Source organism: Populus trichocarpa, chromosome 14 (genome assembly GCF_000002775.5).
Source record: "Populus trichocarpa isolate Nisqually-1 chromosome 14, P.trichocarpa_v4.1, whole genome shotgun sequence".
NCBI classification, from domain to species: Eukaryota; Viridiplantae; Streptophyta; class Magnoliopsida; order Malpighiales; family Salicaceae; genus Populus; species Populus trichocarpa.
The window spans coordinates 4,899,194-4,916,465 of NC_037298.2; the positions used below are offsets into that span (position 1 = coordinate 4,899,194).

General features: G+C 34.7%; 2 protein-coding genes across 4 annotated transcripts; both read left to right on the top strand.

Annotated features, from left to right (window-relative positions):
* The first annotated feature begins 3,755 nt into the window (after positions 1-3,755).
* LOC7464895 (F-box protein PP2-A13) lies at positions 3,756-5,741 on the top strand. Its single transcript, XM_002320054.4, has 3 exons — positions 3,756-4,384; positions 4,460-4,578; positions 5,064-5,741. Exons 1-3 carry the CDS (start codon positions 4,061-4,063, stop codon positions 5,503-5,505), a joined length of 885 nt encoding a protein of 294 aa, XP_002320090.3. The 5' UTR covers positions 3,756-4,060; the 3' UTR covers positions 5,506-5,741.
* A 7,234-nt stretch (positions 5,742-12,975) lies between these two features.
* Positions 12,976-15,666, top strand: LOC7464897 (NAC domain-containing protein 55). Of its 3 annotated transcripts, none has more exons than XM_052446786.1 (5): positions 12,976-13,139; positions 13,235-13,399; positions 13,521-13,777; positions 13,873-14,838; positions 14,940-15,666. In XM_052446786.1, exons 1-5 carry the CDS (start codon positions 13,118-13,120, stop codon positions 15,078-15,080), a joined length of 1,551 nt encoding a protein of 516 aa, XP_052302746.1. In that variant the 5' UTR covers positions 12,976-13,117; the 3' UTR covers positions 15,081-15,666. The 3 variants fall into 3 exon arrangements, with proteins under 3 accessions (XP_052302746.1, XP_052302747.1, XP_052302748.1); XM_052446787.1 differs by having other exon boundaries at positions 14,943-15,666; XM_052446788.1 differs by having other exon boundaries at positions 12,992-13,139; positions 13,282-13,399.
* Positions 15,667-17,272: the final 1,606 nt, after the last annotated feature.

Sequence of the window (17,272 nt, forward strand, 5' to 3'; positions counted from 1 at the left end):
TTAAAATATAGTTTAATTTTATTTTTTTAAATACATCATTTAAACTTAAAAAAAATTAATGATATTATTTTAGTTAATTTAAAATAAATTAGATTAATTCATTCATAACATAATTTAGTAATATCCAACATAAGTTTTTTTTTTTTATCATAGTTCAATTATTCCAGAAATTATAAATGTATGTTTCATATCGTAATATATGGTATTTTTAAAATGTTATTTATTTTTATATATATATATATATATATATATATTAGATTAATTCATTCATAACATAATTTAGTAATATCCAACATGCTAATATATATATATATATTTTTAATATTTTTAATATAAAACTATAAAAAAATAATTTCAAACTGGAAAAAAAAGCTTAAAAGACTGATTGCACGGTTCTCTAAGCAGATTGTATCTTTGTTTTTTAAGCAGTAAAAACTGTAAAATCAAACCTCAAATATAACGCGCCGTGTGGGGGGATGCGACCACCTTTTAGTTTCAGGTGGCATCATCAATCACTAATGAAGGGTGGTCTGACATTCTCAAGATGTTCCAATCCAGTTTTAGCACGTATCATTTTTCATTAAAAATAAAAAAAATTAGATTTACGAGCGATGTTAATTTGGAGATTTCTCTATTTATTTAACAGCTATAAACTCAAAAAAATTCATTAATTTCAGCCACAATTACCCATTTTCATTTTAACACAAGCCATTATCGCTGGTAACTTACCGTAATCTCATCAAATCTCAGATAATTGTTAATCAGAAGAGACATGTACGGTTCATTTGTAACACTCAAGTTGCTCATACGTAAATAGTTTTTAATACGAAAAATGCCCTTTTTATAAAGATGAATTGTGCCTTTCTTTATTCGGGGTTTTCGATTTGTTCAGACAAGGGAGAAGGAACTTGTGCATGGACAAGGATCTCTGACGACGTGAAGGGAGGTCCCGGCACCAAGAACCCCTCTCGTGGGGTTGCCGAGTTGGGTATGGGCCCTAAAACCGACCCCATAGAAGTTGCTTTAATCTTGCTTTATCCATCTATTTGTACACTCAAAACAAAAACAAAATTCTACCGGAATTTTGCTTGCCGATGGCCGATGGGAGAGGAAGAAACAGAGTGCTATAGGCCCATATACAACTTGATCGGAACTTGTATTCATAACCGTTCAAGGAAGGCTTGGGCTGATTTCTGCTTTGGTCCTTCAGTTGAGATATAGGTCCATAGAAGAAAACTTAACTCGAGGCTTGTCATCAGGCCCATTATTGTGAGGACTGATTTTTTTTTTTTCATGAAGATTCTTGTGTATCATCAATTAGTAAATGATTACACACTGTTTTTTTTTTTATATTTGAATATGTTTGGTTTAAAAAAATATTAAATTGATATTTTTTTATGATTTTAATATGCTGCATATCAAAAAAATAAAAAAATAATTTTAATATATTTTTACGTAAAAAATACTTTTAAAATATACACTATATTACAGTATCAAAAATACTTAACAAGTCCGTATAAAGGTTATAAATGAATACATGCCGAAAAGAATAAAAAATTATTAGGGAAAGCTTGACTAGTCGTAAGTTTACTCATAACCCATGTAGATTCATATCAAAACTCATTGTTATTTTAACCATCTAGGTGGTGACCCAGTGGTAAGAGTTTGGGACCAAGAGGTTTGCTTCCTCTGTGGTCTCAGGTTCGAGCCCTGTGGTTGCTCATATGATGGTCACTGGAAGTTTACATGGTCGTTAACTTCAGGGCCCGTGGGATTAGTCGAGGTGCGCGCAAACTGGCCTAGACACCCACGTTAAACTAAAAAAAAAAAAAAAAACTCACTGCTATTTTGTAATTTTAGGCTTGTGACAAGTCAAGCTCACCTGATCAAAAATCTTTCTCGGAAGAAAGAAGATGAGGGTGGTTTTGTTCATTGAAAATTCAATAATTCAACAAATCTAGGATAGGAGCCAAAGAACAGGATATTTTGAACTCAGTCGTCGTCTTCTAGCTCCTTGTCCAAGGTACCATTGTTTTATTTAGTATATGGAAGCGACCATATTGTGATATACTTACGCTTGCATGCATCACCTGATCTTGATTTGGAACTCAAGAAGAAATTGATGAATCGGTACGTAGAAGATTTCGAACTCATTCCATCTCAATCAAATTAATTCATGCAACATGTTATCGTGTTGATTATTGATTGGTGGACTATCAATATAGAATTATACGTCCTTTTAATTTTTTTAATTAAGCCCTTGATTGTTCATACACTAATTGATAATTATAAGGAGTATATATTAATTAATAAACTCTCCCCATCTCTCGCCATTGGCAGACCCCCCTGCGACACCGTGACCTAGCAAATTCCCATGAATGGCCAGTACTGCGCTGGGTTAGCTTCCTCACTCGGCTACATGGAAGATAATATTATTATTGGGTTTTGTTAATTTAGCCAGACTAGCATTAACTTGACCACGCAATTAGTCGCATCAAATCACATGACAAAGCAAGGTTCTCTACCTGGTTTTCACACGTGGAATTAATTATCCATCTCCTCCTCTAATAATTGAATAGATGGAGTCAGCTGTTTCGATAAGCAAAAGTTGACTAAAAAACAACTCCAAGATTTTTTAAAAATCATGAGATTGCATGCTAATATAATCTTCGGGTTTTTAGTTGATTCTTGCCCTGTTCTCTTCGAAGAAAAAGGATATATATATATATATATATATATATATATCTTCAAGAAGATCTATCGAGTTCAAGGAACCAAGCACAAAGACAAGTGGCCCAGGCAACCCGACTTGCCTAACTCGAGTCCTTCAAGTGGAGAGACAGTATGTCATTACATGCGAAGTGCACGTTAGACGATGAACTACGTATTACGTGTCCACCCGCAAGCTTATCCAGAGAGGAGAGGTTTTAATTTGTAATAAAACAATGCCACCGAGTACACCTGCCAATGAGTTGGCTCAGAGGTATACTTGTCTAGTTAGAGCGTGTGCTTGTTCGACGCTGACTGTACAGTGTCTTTGGAAAATTCCAATTTGCAATTTTTCATAAACATTTTCATCCTTTTGTGTCTTATGTGCGAGAGTAGTGGATTCTGTTTTTGGATGAATTTTACTTGAAAATATGTTAAATTAATATTTTTTAATATATTTTTAATAATTTTAATATGTTAATATCAAAAATAAAAAAAACTTAAAAAAATTATTTTAATATATTTTCAAATAAAATTTAGTTTTGAAAAGTTAAACACACATGAATTCTAATATGCTTGTTTTAAATGATTTTTAGATTATTTTAGTGTACTGAATTAATTTTAATTTTTTTTTCTAGACAAGGTTTAAACAGATAATCATATTGTTTTAAAAAATATTTTTCTTATAAATTTTTCTAAGATCCAATGTTATTTTATGAAATAGCTTAATAATATATGGTCATTATCATTTATAAACAAACAATTAATTAAATTATAACTAGGTCTAATCGCATCTTCAACACCATTTATATGTAAACAATGTTGCCCTTGGAGAAGCTAAAAACATGGAATCCAATCTTGCATGTTAAGACAACATTCCAGAACTTCAACTACAAGTTAGGAGAGCTCAATCAATCACATTAGACATTTTTAATTTTAATCCACTTTAGGTGAAAAAAGAAAAACATAAATATGCCACGTATTTAAGGAAACATTTACACGCGCTGTCTGCAAGCGTGGAATTTTAAAACCTAGGACTTTCCGTTTTCACAATGCTGCACTGCTGCTCACCACTGGATAAGATTCCAGTTTGTCCACCTCAAAAATACGGGAGCAGCTGAATCATCACAAACTCAACTGTACCAAACCAGCTCTAAGTTTTAACCACTATTCGACTCCATATAAGTACCTAACACTATCTCAAATTCAGGGCCCACTGTTCCTTTTCTTGTCACCTTCAACTTTCGTGACCCATTAATTTTGTACCCAAATTCTTGGCTGAAAGTTTCTATCTTGGATCAAAATCAGGGTTTTGGATTTAAGGGGATTTGTTTTCTTTCTTTCTTTTTTGATGGGTGCTAATTTATCTTGCGCTACTTTGTGTGATACAAATGGAGAGGGTCCTTCTTCGAAGCCAAGGCTTGGTGACATACCAGAGAGTTGCTTAGCATTAGTTCTAATGCACTTGGACCCACCTGATATCTGCAAATTGGCTCGCCTGAATCGGGCTTTTCATGGTGCTTCTTCAGCTGATTTTATATGGGAATCAAAGTTGCCTTCAAATTATAAGTTTATATGTGAGAAAGTGTTAGATGAGAAGACTGTAGTGGGTTTGGAAAAGAAAGATGTTTATGCCAGGATGTGCAGGCCTAATCCTTTTGATGGTGGCACAAAGGTATGTCTCTTTCTGTCTTTGAATTCCCGTGTATGTTTTGTTTAGAATAAGATTGGATGGTTTGGCCTTTTACAGGAGGTATGGCTGGATAAGAAAACTGGTGGGGCTTGCTTTTCAATTTCTTCAAAGGGGTTGGCTATTACTGGGATTGATGACAGGAGATACTGGAATCACATTTCTACTGAAGAATCAAGGTGATATATATATATATATATATATAAAACAAATAAATTTTCGTTTTCATTGGATTGTCAGATGCAATGGGACACAGAGAAAATATTGTCTAAGGAAAACTTCAGACAATCAAGCTTTTTTTGGTGGTTTGGCATGATGCCTTCTGTGCAATCAAATTTCAAATTCTTTGCTTTTATGATAGCAAGTTTGTACATTTGAATAAAATCAATTTCATTTCCACAAATTGCTATTTGCACTTATTAGAGATTGTTCATTCTATGTACTGATATATTTTAGTTTATTGAATTGAGTTGCCGTTATTGAATTTAGTCTGACACTATTTAATTTTTCATTCAACAACATACCAGCAAAGAGAGAATTCTGTTTATTTAGAACAATTTAAACTATGTATTTATTATCCTGCTTATGGTTGTCTTTATGTCTTTGGACTCTGAATGCTAGAAGGAACATTGGACTGATATATTGTTCCTCTTTCTGGATTTAGATTCCACACAGTTGCATATCTTCAACAGATTTGGTGGTTTGAAATAGATGGAGAGTTCGAGTTTGAATTTCCGAAAGGGATGTATAGCCTATTCTTCAGACTCCAGCTTGGCAGGTCCTCAAAGAGAATGGGTCGTAGAGTTTGTAACTCTGAGCACATCCACGGCTGGGATATAAAACCTGTAAGATTCCAGCTAACAACTTCTGATGGTCAACGTGCAGCATCCAAATGCTTTTTGGACAACCCCGGGAATTGGGTTTACTACCATGTTGGGGATTTTGTTGTCGATCGTCCAAGCGAATTAATGAAGATCAAATTTTCAATGACTCAGATTGATTGCACTCACACCAAAGGAGGTCTGTGTGTTGACGCCGCCTTTGTATACCCCAGTAGCATAGGCAGTGAGATTTGTAAAATGAACAAGCTTGCTGGTCAGCATTGAAGAAGAAAATTTAGGTTGGTTTGTTGGCATTTGTAGAGTTTTCACCCAGGCATTGTATATATTTGATCCTCGTAATCTTGCAGGTCTTGAATAGTCTTGTTTGTAGCACTTGTACATTTTGTGGTTCTGCTAGTTTCCTGTATTGCCTGCCCAATTCGTAAATTTTCCTTGAACAAATAGAATTGCCTTCGCATGTTTTTCTTTCTGGGTAAATAAAATTTTCTTTCTTAGTGGAACTTGCATCCTGTTTTTAGAAAATCTAAAGTGCAACCACTGATTGATTGGCTTCTAGGGAACTCCTGGTTTTATCTCTAAAATGCATCTGGTGCTGGCAATTTTTTTTTTCTCCCTTGAGAATTATGCACTTGTTGAAGTGAAAACGAACGGCAATATCACCCCAGGTAAAATGCTCCCGAACAAACTGCAAATCATCCGCAATAAGTTTAGTGAGAGCATGCTGAATAGGATTAACAGCGAGATACGTAGCAGAGATGTTATCGCAGACTGCCTCAATGGGCCGGCAAGGACTGATGTGAAGATCTTGTTAAAGGGAACGTAGCCAACGAATCTCAGCAACAACAGCAGCTAAGGCACCATTTTCAGATTCTGCACTTCTACGAGAGACTGTATGTTGCTTTTTAGCAGTTCAGGTGATCAGATTAAGGCCTAGAAACACACAATAACCACAGGACAACCAGCCCAATGGGCATTATAACCAGCCACAGTATCGACAGAAGAAGAGGGCAAATGAAGACCATGATCAAAAGTACCTTCGATATCAGCGCAAAATGCGCTTCACAGCCTGCCAAAGAGAGTCATGTGGATCATGCATAAATTGGCAAACAGTATCAACTGCAAAGGAAATGTCCAGGCCACCAACAATACTGCGACATGAAATGGCTTGGAAGAAGAAAAGAAGCCTGGTTGAGGTGACTGAGTACGTGTATTAACAGGCTTGAAATCCACCATGGAGGCATGATTCAGGATATCAGTCACATATTGTTGTTGAGAAAGAAACAGAGCATTCTTATGACGAGTGACATGGATACCGAGAAAGTAATATAGAGAGCCAAGATCACTCCCAGCAAATTCACTTTTCAAGGTACTGATGATCTGTTGAAGAAGACGATTAGATAACAATATGAAATCGTGAAAAAACTTCATATAAATTTCACGAACTTTATTCTAGGCCAAGATATGTGGCTTTTATTATGGATATGTACATATGGGCTTGACTGGTGAGAGGTTGAAACTCAAATAATTTTTCAAGTCAAAACGAGTGGAAAAAATTGTCAGCCATTAACCAAATGCATGCGCGCGCGGGTGAATTAAAATTGTCAGCCATTAACAAAATGGCTCTCACTACCAGAGGAATAAACAAACGGATCGAGTAATAAACTCTACTGCAAACAAATCCCTTAGAAGTGAAAAAGGATGTAAAACGATGAAACTAAACACAAGGGGCTTGTTTTAAGCCATATAACCGAAGCTGATACACATAACCAGGACAATCCAGATGCACAAAACCGAGGGGTTGCTGCATTTACACAACCTGATCAAGGGAACCATGCAAAAATGCCTTCTAACATCTCACTAATGAATAAGCCACTGGTGCGAAAGAGCCAAAAAAAGGACAATACGAATAGTGGTGTGGTTTCACAACTCACAACTGGACTAAAAGTTTCATGAAAATCAACTCCTACCGGTTGAGAACCTATGCAACAAGATGAGCCTTTTACCATTCAATACTTCCATCCGCATGCCTTTTCAATCTATAAACACATTTAGATCCAATAATATTGACTGAAGTAGAAGGTGGGGGGACAAGTTTCCATGTGTCATTAGCCAATAAAACATTATACTCACTAGTCATGGCGTCTCGCCAACATTGAAGCTTAGCAGCTTGAGAAAAAGTGGCAGGTTCACATTGGTTTTGATGGAGTCGGAAGTGAGTAAAGAGAAAAGTTGCTTTTCTTTTCGTGTACCATCTTGTGACCTTGTAACCATAGGATGAGCTTTTTGTAGTACTGTAATAGAGATGGTATTAAGAGCGCTGGACAGGGGAATGAGAGGTGAGATGGCAGGAGCAGTGTGTTTTACACATTATTAAATATAAAGTATGAGAACGATGAATGATTTTATGGCCTATGTGTGTTATGGGCAATTTATTACCATCACCAATCCGTATTGTATCAGAACTAAAATAAGGCTTACAAGAGTCTAAATCACCTGGAGTGTTGGTTGCGATGCTCCAATGTCAGAATGCCACTGGTATGGAGGAGAGGCTTGAACGTGTAACCCATCAAAGGAATGACTTTGATCACTTAAAGAAGCAGAGTTCCGCAACCGAGGGCAATAAAAAGCAATGTGATTGAACTCATTACTGAATTGGCATTGAGTTGGGCCTGCACCAAGTTTTGAAGGAGAAGAAGAACCAGATGATTGCCAAGACCGGTACTTGTGATAATTGTTGCGACCCCGATAGTTGCTTGAAAAATGACCTCGCTGACCAGAATAGTAGGAGTTATGCTGCCTGCCACCACCACGATTAGAATAAACAGCCTGAGATGGATGAAAACGACCTCTGTTATACTGAAACCGCGGTTGATTGCGAGGAGTGAAATTGTTCCCATGATGAACAGAATTGAGCTGCTCTTTAGTGCCTGGGAATTATTGCTGATGGATCAGCAAATTAATTTTGAAAAATTAATTTTTAGCCTAAGTTGTTGTTTAAAATGTCAAATAGTGATAACTCATTGACAGGTGAGTGAGTCTTGTGTCCGCATCAAATATCCCTATGCTTGACAGAATATCAAGCCCAAATAACATGGGTCTAGGGCCCAACTTCTTTAGGCATGACTATGAGCTAGCCCAACATCTCTAAGCTTGGTGAGTTGCCAGATCTACCGACTTTGAATTCAGCTATGCACTGAGTCAAAGCGGACATGAGTTTGATAAGCTACCAGACTCAATGTCTTTGGGCTCAGCTAAGCGCCGACCCAAAAAACACATAAGTCTAGTAAGCTGTCATACCTAACATCCTTGGAATTGGATGCATGCCAAGCTCAATCGACCATGGGCTTAGCAACGTGCCTAGCTCGAAAGGCTAAAAGCTTCATCTATATAGTCTCTATAATGGGCCATAAAACTTCGTTTATTTATTGAGATAAAATATTGATGGAAGAAATTGAAAAAAGATCAACTTAAAAAAGTGTTAAAAACAAAATAAATAGCAATCAAATGAATAAGGATTAAAATTGATATAAACACAATCTGACATAACACATTTAACTTTTGAAAAGGTTGGTCCAAAATCCAAGGCAAGAAGAGGGAAAAGAAGAAGAAGAAGAAAATTCATCAAAACTTAACTTTTGCTCTATCATTTACACACGTCTAACCACCAGAAAAAGCACAATGTGATGCTTTCAACACCATCGTGTAAGGTAACGTTCGGCCATTAGGAGCACCGCATGCTTTGCTCAAAACACACGAGCACCTCTCACTTGTTAGTGTGTGCATATCATATGCCAACCACTTTTATTTTTTTTAATTATATTTATATTTGTTAAAAGATTAAATTTCCCTTCATTCAAATTGATTATAACTAAAAAACCATAATAAAAATACAAAAAATCCCCTAGAAGTTAGTTTTTTTTTTTTAAGGCATCACAATTATTTAATTGTGCAATTAAAGCGTTAAAAGACTGAAAAGCTCATGAACCACAATTTTATTTTTTTTGCTTTTAAAGGTATTGAAGTCATTTTTTAATGTGCACTAGATAGATGGTCTGCACTTCGTAACAGGCCGGGTTGATTTTTTCTGCGGCGTAAAAAAATGATGCCCAAACGCTATTATTGGATTTTAAAGAAAAAAAAATCCATGACTCAACACCATAGAAAGGAGCTAAAAAAATAATGATCGTAAATTCCTTAGAATAAAACTATAGAATGATGAAATCACACAAAAAAATCAATAAAAAAAAACACCAGCAAAACCATGTGAGGTTGTTAAAACTCGCGAGCATATATAACCAAGTAGACGATCACTATTTGATAGGTGACTTGTGAACGTTCTGGACCTATCATATTTTTATCATAGAAAAGATATCGAGACGATGCATATTTTTTTTAAAAAGAACAAAATCCAAGATTATGATCATTGACTTGAGATCCAAAAATATTAAATAGCAATGAAAAAAATGGTTGAGCCAAACCTAGTGAACTTGTTGAGTCCATAACTTGAGACATGATACTGGAATAACTCAATTAAAAAAAAAACAAAGAATACTAATTTCTATAAAGAAAATTAAAAAAACAAAATTCCTTCAAGTACTGCCTCAAATTAAATGTTAGGGATGCAATCAATAAATTTAATTTAATAACAAACCAAAATAGGGTCAATCATATTTTTCATAGAAAAAAAATATCAAAACGATGCAAACCCTTCAAGTACTGTCTCAAATTAAATGTTAGGGATGCAATCAATAAATTTAATTTAATAACAAACCAAAATAGGGTCAATTATATTTTTCATCGAAAAAAAATATCAAAACGATGCAAACCTTGTAAACTCGGATTAAACTCTCAAACCGTAATCCATTAAATTCTTGACTAGGGCTCAACACCTAAAAAATCAAATGTTGGATGATGAAATCAATTAATTCAATTCAATTCAAAAATAAAATAAAATTCCTTTAGAAAATCTAAATTTAACAAAGACAAAAAAAAACTAAAAGCAAGGCGACCTATGTTATTTTAAAATTGGCCACAAAAATCTCATAGAAAGCGAATAAAAAAAATAACAGAATGGTAAAGGATGAAAAAAAAACTACGGAAACCCGTGTCTGTGTCAACTTTATAGATCGAAGTCAATCTCTTAAACTTGTAAATTGTTAAATTATAGACCCAGACTAAAATAAGAAGCTTAATACCCGTTCAATTAAATGTTGGAAGATGAAATAAAAAAAATCAATCTAAAAAAATCTTGCATGGTAAAATTACAGTAATAAAAAAAAAGATTAGATTTGACAGGAAAAAACAAAAGAATGATAAAATTGTCAAAAAAAAAATTATTTGCCAAAACCATCTTAAAAAATAGCAATAAAAACAACAAGAACCAAATCTAATAGGTGAAAATATCTATTAGGGGTGAAATTAAAAAAATCTTAATTTAATAAAGAGAACATCGGTGAAATTGGAAAATCCTCTTAATTCCATAAAAAATTTTCAATTTTAAAAACTGTATTGAAGGGAATAAAGATGAAATCTTAAGTATAACAAACCCTAGGGATTGATTCGATTTTTTTAAAACCAACACGAAAATCAAGTAAGAGAGAATGAAAAAGAAAAAAATAAAAGGTTACACGTGCCACTCCGCCCACCATCGAGTTAGACGTGTCATTTATTTGCAAAGGAGACGTTGAGATGTTTGACCATCACGCACCATGGATAACCTCACGCAAAGGAAGGTGGAAACAATGACAATACTCAAGTGTTAATAATTTAATTGCAAAGGATAAAACCGAATAAAAAATCAATCTAAAAAAATTGAGTCAACCTATGTTAACCTGACCAACTTGCAACCTGAGATATGAGATGCGGATAACCCCACAAAAAAAAAAACCTGATCAATTCACAAAGCTCATAGCCCAATAAGTCAGTGTCAAATGATAAAAAAGAAAAAAAAAACAAATTATAAAAAGGATCTAAAAAAATACCGAACTCAAACCAGGTAAATCATTGAAACTTGTGAACCGGGTCATGAGAATGAGATAACCCTGTAAAAGGCAGAAATAATTACAAAGCAAAATCTTCAATTATAAAATTTTTTAAAAAAACAATGAGGACAAAATCTTGCACCAAAAATAATTGAAAGAAACTAATCAGGGACTAAATTGAAATAAAATAAATGAAGAAAAGGATAGAAAAAGAATAATGAAAAAAACAAGGACCAAAATTTGCAAAAAATGAATTAAAATTCTAAAGGACAAAATAAAATAAATGCAAACCTTGTAAAAACAGTAATTAAAATAATAAGGACCAGATTGTAAGTGAAAAACAAATTAAATTAAATGCAGAGAGAGATGAAATTGAAAAAAAAACTTCAAGAAGCATTAAAATCAAAGCAAATAAAAAATAAATAAAGACCAAACCCAAAAAAATATGAAATGAAAGACACAACTAAATTTTTAAAGGCTCGGCACAAAAACCAAGGCTAAAGAGAGAGAAATGAAGGGATGGAAAAAAAACTCATCGTTGTCGAACTACCACCTGCCTTAGTAAAAGCGCCACCCTAACTGCTGCGCCAAATCCTTGCGTATAGGATAAGATAATGATCATTTTTTTGCCACCGTAATTGTCCACATGCATCTTCAAAATAGCGCAGAGGACTCTGACATGTTGCCACATGTCATGCACACGTCAACATATTTTACTGATTTATTAATATTTTAATAAGGCGAATTATAAAAAAAATACCCAAAGGCATACCATTATTATAAAAAGATTGTGGCGCAAAGACAAAAACACCCTTAAAAGACATTCTTTAAATCTGAAAAGTCAAAGGTTAATTATGTAATTTTATTGTACAAAAACAATGCAAAGATAAATAAACCCCTCCTTGTAAGGTCATTTTTTTTTAGCATTCAAGAATATAAGTGTTATTTTACTGTACAAATTAAAAGAAAAGGACGAAAAGAACCCTTAATAGAAGACTTTTTTTTTAAGATTTTAAGGCCAAAAAATTATTTTTACTATGTATTTTAAAGTTAAATGACAAAATTATCCTTGATGAATTCACAAATAACATATGAATCCCTTTGGAAATATAAATTTTTTCTCAATAGCAAGATAATTGTTAGGAGCAATGAAGGACAATATCATCATTATACTACTTGAATCCATAATGATTCTCTTCACACGTTACAATAAAACCCTGAATCCTTGTATTTTTTTTAATTTAAATTGTTAAAGGTGCCATCCCTAGAGTTTGAACTTTTTTATTTTATTTTAGTCCTAAAGTTTTGTTGTTTCGTTTTCTCCATCTTATTTGTAAAATATCTGTCTCGTCAATTGCATGTTGACTTTATTGATTCTTGGTTAGTCCTAAAGGTTTATTACATAACTAAATACACGATCTTAAATACTTTACTACACTGTCAATCTTGCAGGCGAGTAAGCAAGAGAACATTCCAGTCTCTTGTAGAAGATGGTAAGTATTTCAGAAGTTGGGGGTAGGGGTGGTAAGAAATTGGGAAGGAAGGAAGGCAGGCCAGTGGAAAATGCTTTTCACTAAAAAGTAAAATAGATAGCGCGTTTGGAGTGGAAAAAAAGAACCCAATCCCTTCAACCTCTTCGCGGCCACGGAAGTGAGTAGTGACAATTTTCTAACAATCAATGGCCCACACCATTACTTTTGTGGACTCACCATGGACTCAATACAGAATCTCCATTCCAATATATATACAAGGCACAGGCAGACACTCACTCACTCACTCTCCTCTAGTAGTTGTAGCAGCCATCAACCTCCTTTGTCTAACCAGAGCAGACACTTGTCCTCTTAGATCATCCACCAGTCCTTCTCCCCCTTTTGGTTTCCGTTTTAGGAAGAGGAATGGACGACTATTTCTCATCAGGTTAGTCACTCAAATTTTACCCTTTCAACTCCACAACTCGTTTTTGTTTTTGTTTATTATTCTAATCATTTTTCGTTTTCGTTTTGTATTGTTAGTCCTGGCAATCTTACTGCTATTAATGGAAAAAGGATTCAAATTTCAGCCAAGTAATGAAGAATTAATAAGCAAGTATCTGGTGCCGAAAACCCGTGGTGATATCATGGAAGGCTTGCCCATGGCAGTCGTTAACCTTTGCGAGCATGAGCCATGGGATCTACCTGGTAAAAACAATAGTATCACTAGCTAGTGCTAGCGGTATCTTTGTGTTTGTTTTCTTTCATCTTATTTATCTGCCAGAATATTTTTATCAATGCTGTTTCTTTTATCTCTTTCTCTTTGCAGGTAAATCCATTATAAAGTTAGCTGGTCAAGTAACGTGGTATTTCTTATGCCCTCGCGATCTTAGGGGCAAAGTTCACCGCAGAAAAACCAAGGCTGGATACTGGAAACTGACCTGCCAGCAAAAGTCAATAACGGCTGAGGGTACTACGACAAAGATTGGGGTAATGAGGACTTTGAGATTCTATGAAAACGAAGTGAGGACTGGTTGGATGATGTACGAATTTGACCTCATCACCAATTCTAGCCAGTTTAAAAAGGTACTAATTAAATGCCATGGATAGATGATGCAACACTGGATTTGATGTATGAGTTGGGAAATTCTACATCCTTTTTTGTGTTTTGACATGTGCAGGGGCAATATGTTCTCTGTAAACTGGAGATTAATTCAAAAGGCGAGAAGAGCAAGAAAGGTGAACAAAGCCACCATATAGCTCCAGTCTCCCATTCTGAAGTGGAACCAAGTCAGAGTACGGATTCTGATTCTGAAAATATAAACCCAAGTGAGATGGCTATGAGATATTCACCTTGTGATGAAAGTGAATTAAGCCATCATGCGGGTTCCCATTTTGGAAATCAAAATCCGAGTGAGCTGATGAATAATTCAGCTCGCCAACTTAGTGAGTTAAGCCACCATATGGCTTCTGATTCTGAAAATAACCTAATGCCTAATTTAGTTTATGATGGAAGTGGGTCAAGCCACTCCACGGTTTTTAATTGTGAAGAACTATACTGGAATCAGCCTACAGTTGATTCAGCTTATAGCCCTTACATGGCTTTCGATTCTGAAAATCAAAACCCAAATGAGATCCTGACAGTTGATAATTCAGCTTCTAATGTCAGCAGAAACGATGGCATGGCTTTTGGTTTGGCAAATCATAACCCGAATGTATCGCTGACAGTTGATAATTCAACTTCTAATGTCAGTGAAAGTCATCATATGGCTTTAGTTTTGGAAAATCAAAATCTAAACAATAGCCTTTCTATATTAACTTGTGAGAATTCTTTAATGGCTTCTCGTGGTTTGGAAAATCAAGAACCATTCTTTCCACCTTGTAGTTTTATAAACCAGTCAACGTATGACAAGAGTGAATCAAGTAGCCTAATGGATTTTGATTTTGAAAACCAAAATCTAGTAAAGGAATTCGATATATCAGCCTTCGGTGAAGGTGTATGGAGTAATACCACAGCAACTCCTCCGGAATTTTTAAATCAAAATCCTTGTAAGAAGACTGATATGTCAACCCTTGAAGAAGGTTATTCGAGTTACTTTAAGTCCTCTTTTTCAGATAATGATCTACCTGATGTTGCGCTTCCAGAGGTAATAACTAAATACCATGCATTACAGATTCTTTTTAATTTTTGTTCTGGGGTTGGAGTAGCAAACCCAAAGCTTATTCTTAATTTACATCTTACGTCCAGCAGGTAAGCCCTGGACTACAAGCAGGGATAGAAGGGTGTTTCGAGCAAGAAAACAGCCCCAACCCTGCACTTGTCCAGCTTCCTGCGTGCATGGAGGAAAGCCACTCCTTCATGGGCTTTGGTACCTTGGTATCTAATTGAAAAGATCTGTTCTCTGGTTCCTATCTGCTATTTAACAACAAAACTATCCATACGAAATAATCGATGGAGTTTATTATAAATGGTTTAAGAGGGCAACTACTGATGCTCCTCTAATCTGATAATGAGGGTAACTTTTGTCGCTCTAGTTGTTTGGATCCTTGCACGGTTGCTGATCTGCACATTTTGCTTACTTTATGGTGGACGCTGCTTAGTTCGACTTCGTCCGGTCCATGCAGCTTTAAGCTGCAATCCTCTAAAATATAGCCTGCGCTGTCCTAAATCTGCAACTATATTCGTAGAAAGATTTGAGTACTAGTAGCAGAAGACACGACTTGTTCTCTGCGATCCTGATGCAACTGTTATCCGTCAAGTACTAAGATATTAAATGGGAAGTACTATTCAAGCTGTACGCACGTATGTATAGTTACTTGCTTATTATTGTTGTGTTGTATGAAGATGGAATTGTGTCAAGAGCAAACAGCTCTCATGGACTTTTTATCTACGTGTCAGTGTGTTTCAAAGATGTTGAACTAAAGTACTTATGTTTAATTAATATGTTCAAGTTCTTTTTTCTTAGCTTTGTTAATTGTTGGGTTGCCATTGTAATGCATATCTGCACTAGAATGAGGTGATAACGTTAAAAGTTTAGAATTACAAGAGATATATATTATTTATCGGAAAATAATTGTTGTTTTTCAAACTATTTTTTTAGTTAAAAATATATTAAAATAATTTTTTTTATTTTTAAAAATTATTTTTAACATATCTTATCAAAACAATTAAAAAACATAAAAAAAAATTAATTTAAAAAATAATAATTATAGAACCCTTTTTGATGAAATGTAATTTCAGAGACACTGGATATTCCCCTGCTTACTTGCCACTGGTCAAAATTGCATCATCTCAGAAGTCAGTGGCAGTGTAAGCTTTGCCTGTATCAAGCGTTGTAGCTTGTCATCAATCTTAAAACAAGATTAGTTTCCTATATTATCGGAATCCAGCATCAAGCATGACATCCAGGGCAAGAGAACTTAAGCGAAGCATGGGGAATATCCAACTCTGAGAACCAAGTGATCGCAGGAAAGTGATTGCAGCAATGTAAGCATTTAGCAGAATAACCAGGGAAGGGGGAATGGAGTTCTGCTGTGTCACTTTAAGCAATCAAATCAAAATCCGGACAGGTCAAATAACCTTAAATGGACATAATTTTATTGAGTGTTCACGAATTTTGATCCCATTCTACAAATTAAAAGTTTTCTTTTAGTATACCAGCTGGTTATATGTTTGACCGAGTACTACGACATGGTAAAGTTAGCAACCTGTAGTTTCTGCAATATATATTGGGAAGATTATTCTAGAGAATTCTGGAGGGGTAAGCGAGTACTCAATCAAGAGCAAGCACCATAATTAACTTGTCAAGAAAGTTATTTTTTGGGTGTTAATGAAAGGAAAATAATCTTGTTTCCTGTCGTTGATTCCTTGATGTAATTGTGACTCCCATTTGATATGAAAAGAGAGTGCTATAATTAAATAATCTTTTTTTGGGTGTCAATGAAAGGAAAAGTGTGTAAAAGGAGCTGCTAGCTAATTATTGCTTCCTCCATAATAGTAATCATGCTTCAGACCTCAATGGAGGCTGTTAGTTGAATCCTCTTATCCTGTCTTGAAACACATAACATCTATGAAAAAAGCAAAACCCAAAAAGTTGTATGTCACCAGGTGGATAATGCTGTCGTACAATTTGACTTGCATGCACCATTCTTGAATGTTCGAGAATTTTCTGAGAAAGTAAGTTAATTAGCTTGAACGGTAAGATGTGGGATATGCTCAAACCTCTCCCTTTGCATCCTAGGGAAGGAGGGGTAATTATTTTTAATTTGATTTGATTTTTATTAAAAATAATAATTAAATCAAATTTTTTTATTTTAAAAAAATTAAAACCGAACCGAAACCGATTTTGGTTTGGTTCGGTTCGTTTTTTTGGACAAAACCGGTTCAAACAGGTTTGGCTTGGTTTTTTTGGTTTGACTGGATTTTGGCTCGATTTTTTTCGGTTTGGCTCGGTTTTTTTCGCTTTGGGTTCGGTTCAGTTTTTCCGGTTTTAGACTTAAAAAATTGAAACCAAACTAATTAGTTTTTTTAAAAATTTTAATCGATTTTTTTCACAATTTGATTTTTTAGGTTATTTATAT

What these genes read in the sequence shown, in the direction of transcription:
- LOC7464895 (XM_002320054.4), top strand. Translation starts at nt 4,061, where the DNA reads ATGGGTGCTAATTTATCTTGCGCTACTTTGTGTGATACAAATGGAGAG. An exon ending in CTTTTGATGGTGGCACAAAG is followed by an intron (nt 4,385 to 4,459) that starts GTATGTCTCTTT and finishes GGCCTTTTACAG; the next exon opens with GAGGTATGGCTGGATAAGAA. An exon ending in ATTTCTACTGAAGAATCAAG is followed by an intron (nt 4,579 to 5,063) that starts GTGATATATATA and finishes TTCTGGATTTAG; the next exon opens with ATTCCACACAGTTGCATATC.
- LOC7464897 (XM_052446786.1), top strand. Translation starts at nt 13,118, where the DNA reads ATGGACGACTATTTCTCATCAG. An exon ending in GGACGACTATTTCTCATCAG is followed by an intron (nt 13,140 to 13,234) that starts GTTAGTCACTCA and finishes TTGTATTGTTAG; the next exon opens with TCCTGGCAATCTTACTGCTA. An exon ending in ATTCTAGCCAGTTTAAAAAG is followed by an intron (nt 13,778 to 13,872) that starts GTACTAATTAAA and finishes TGACATGTGCAG; the next exon opens with GGGCAATATGTTCTCTGTAA.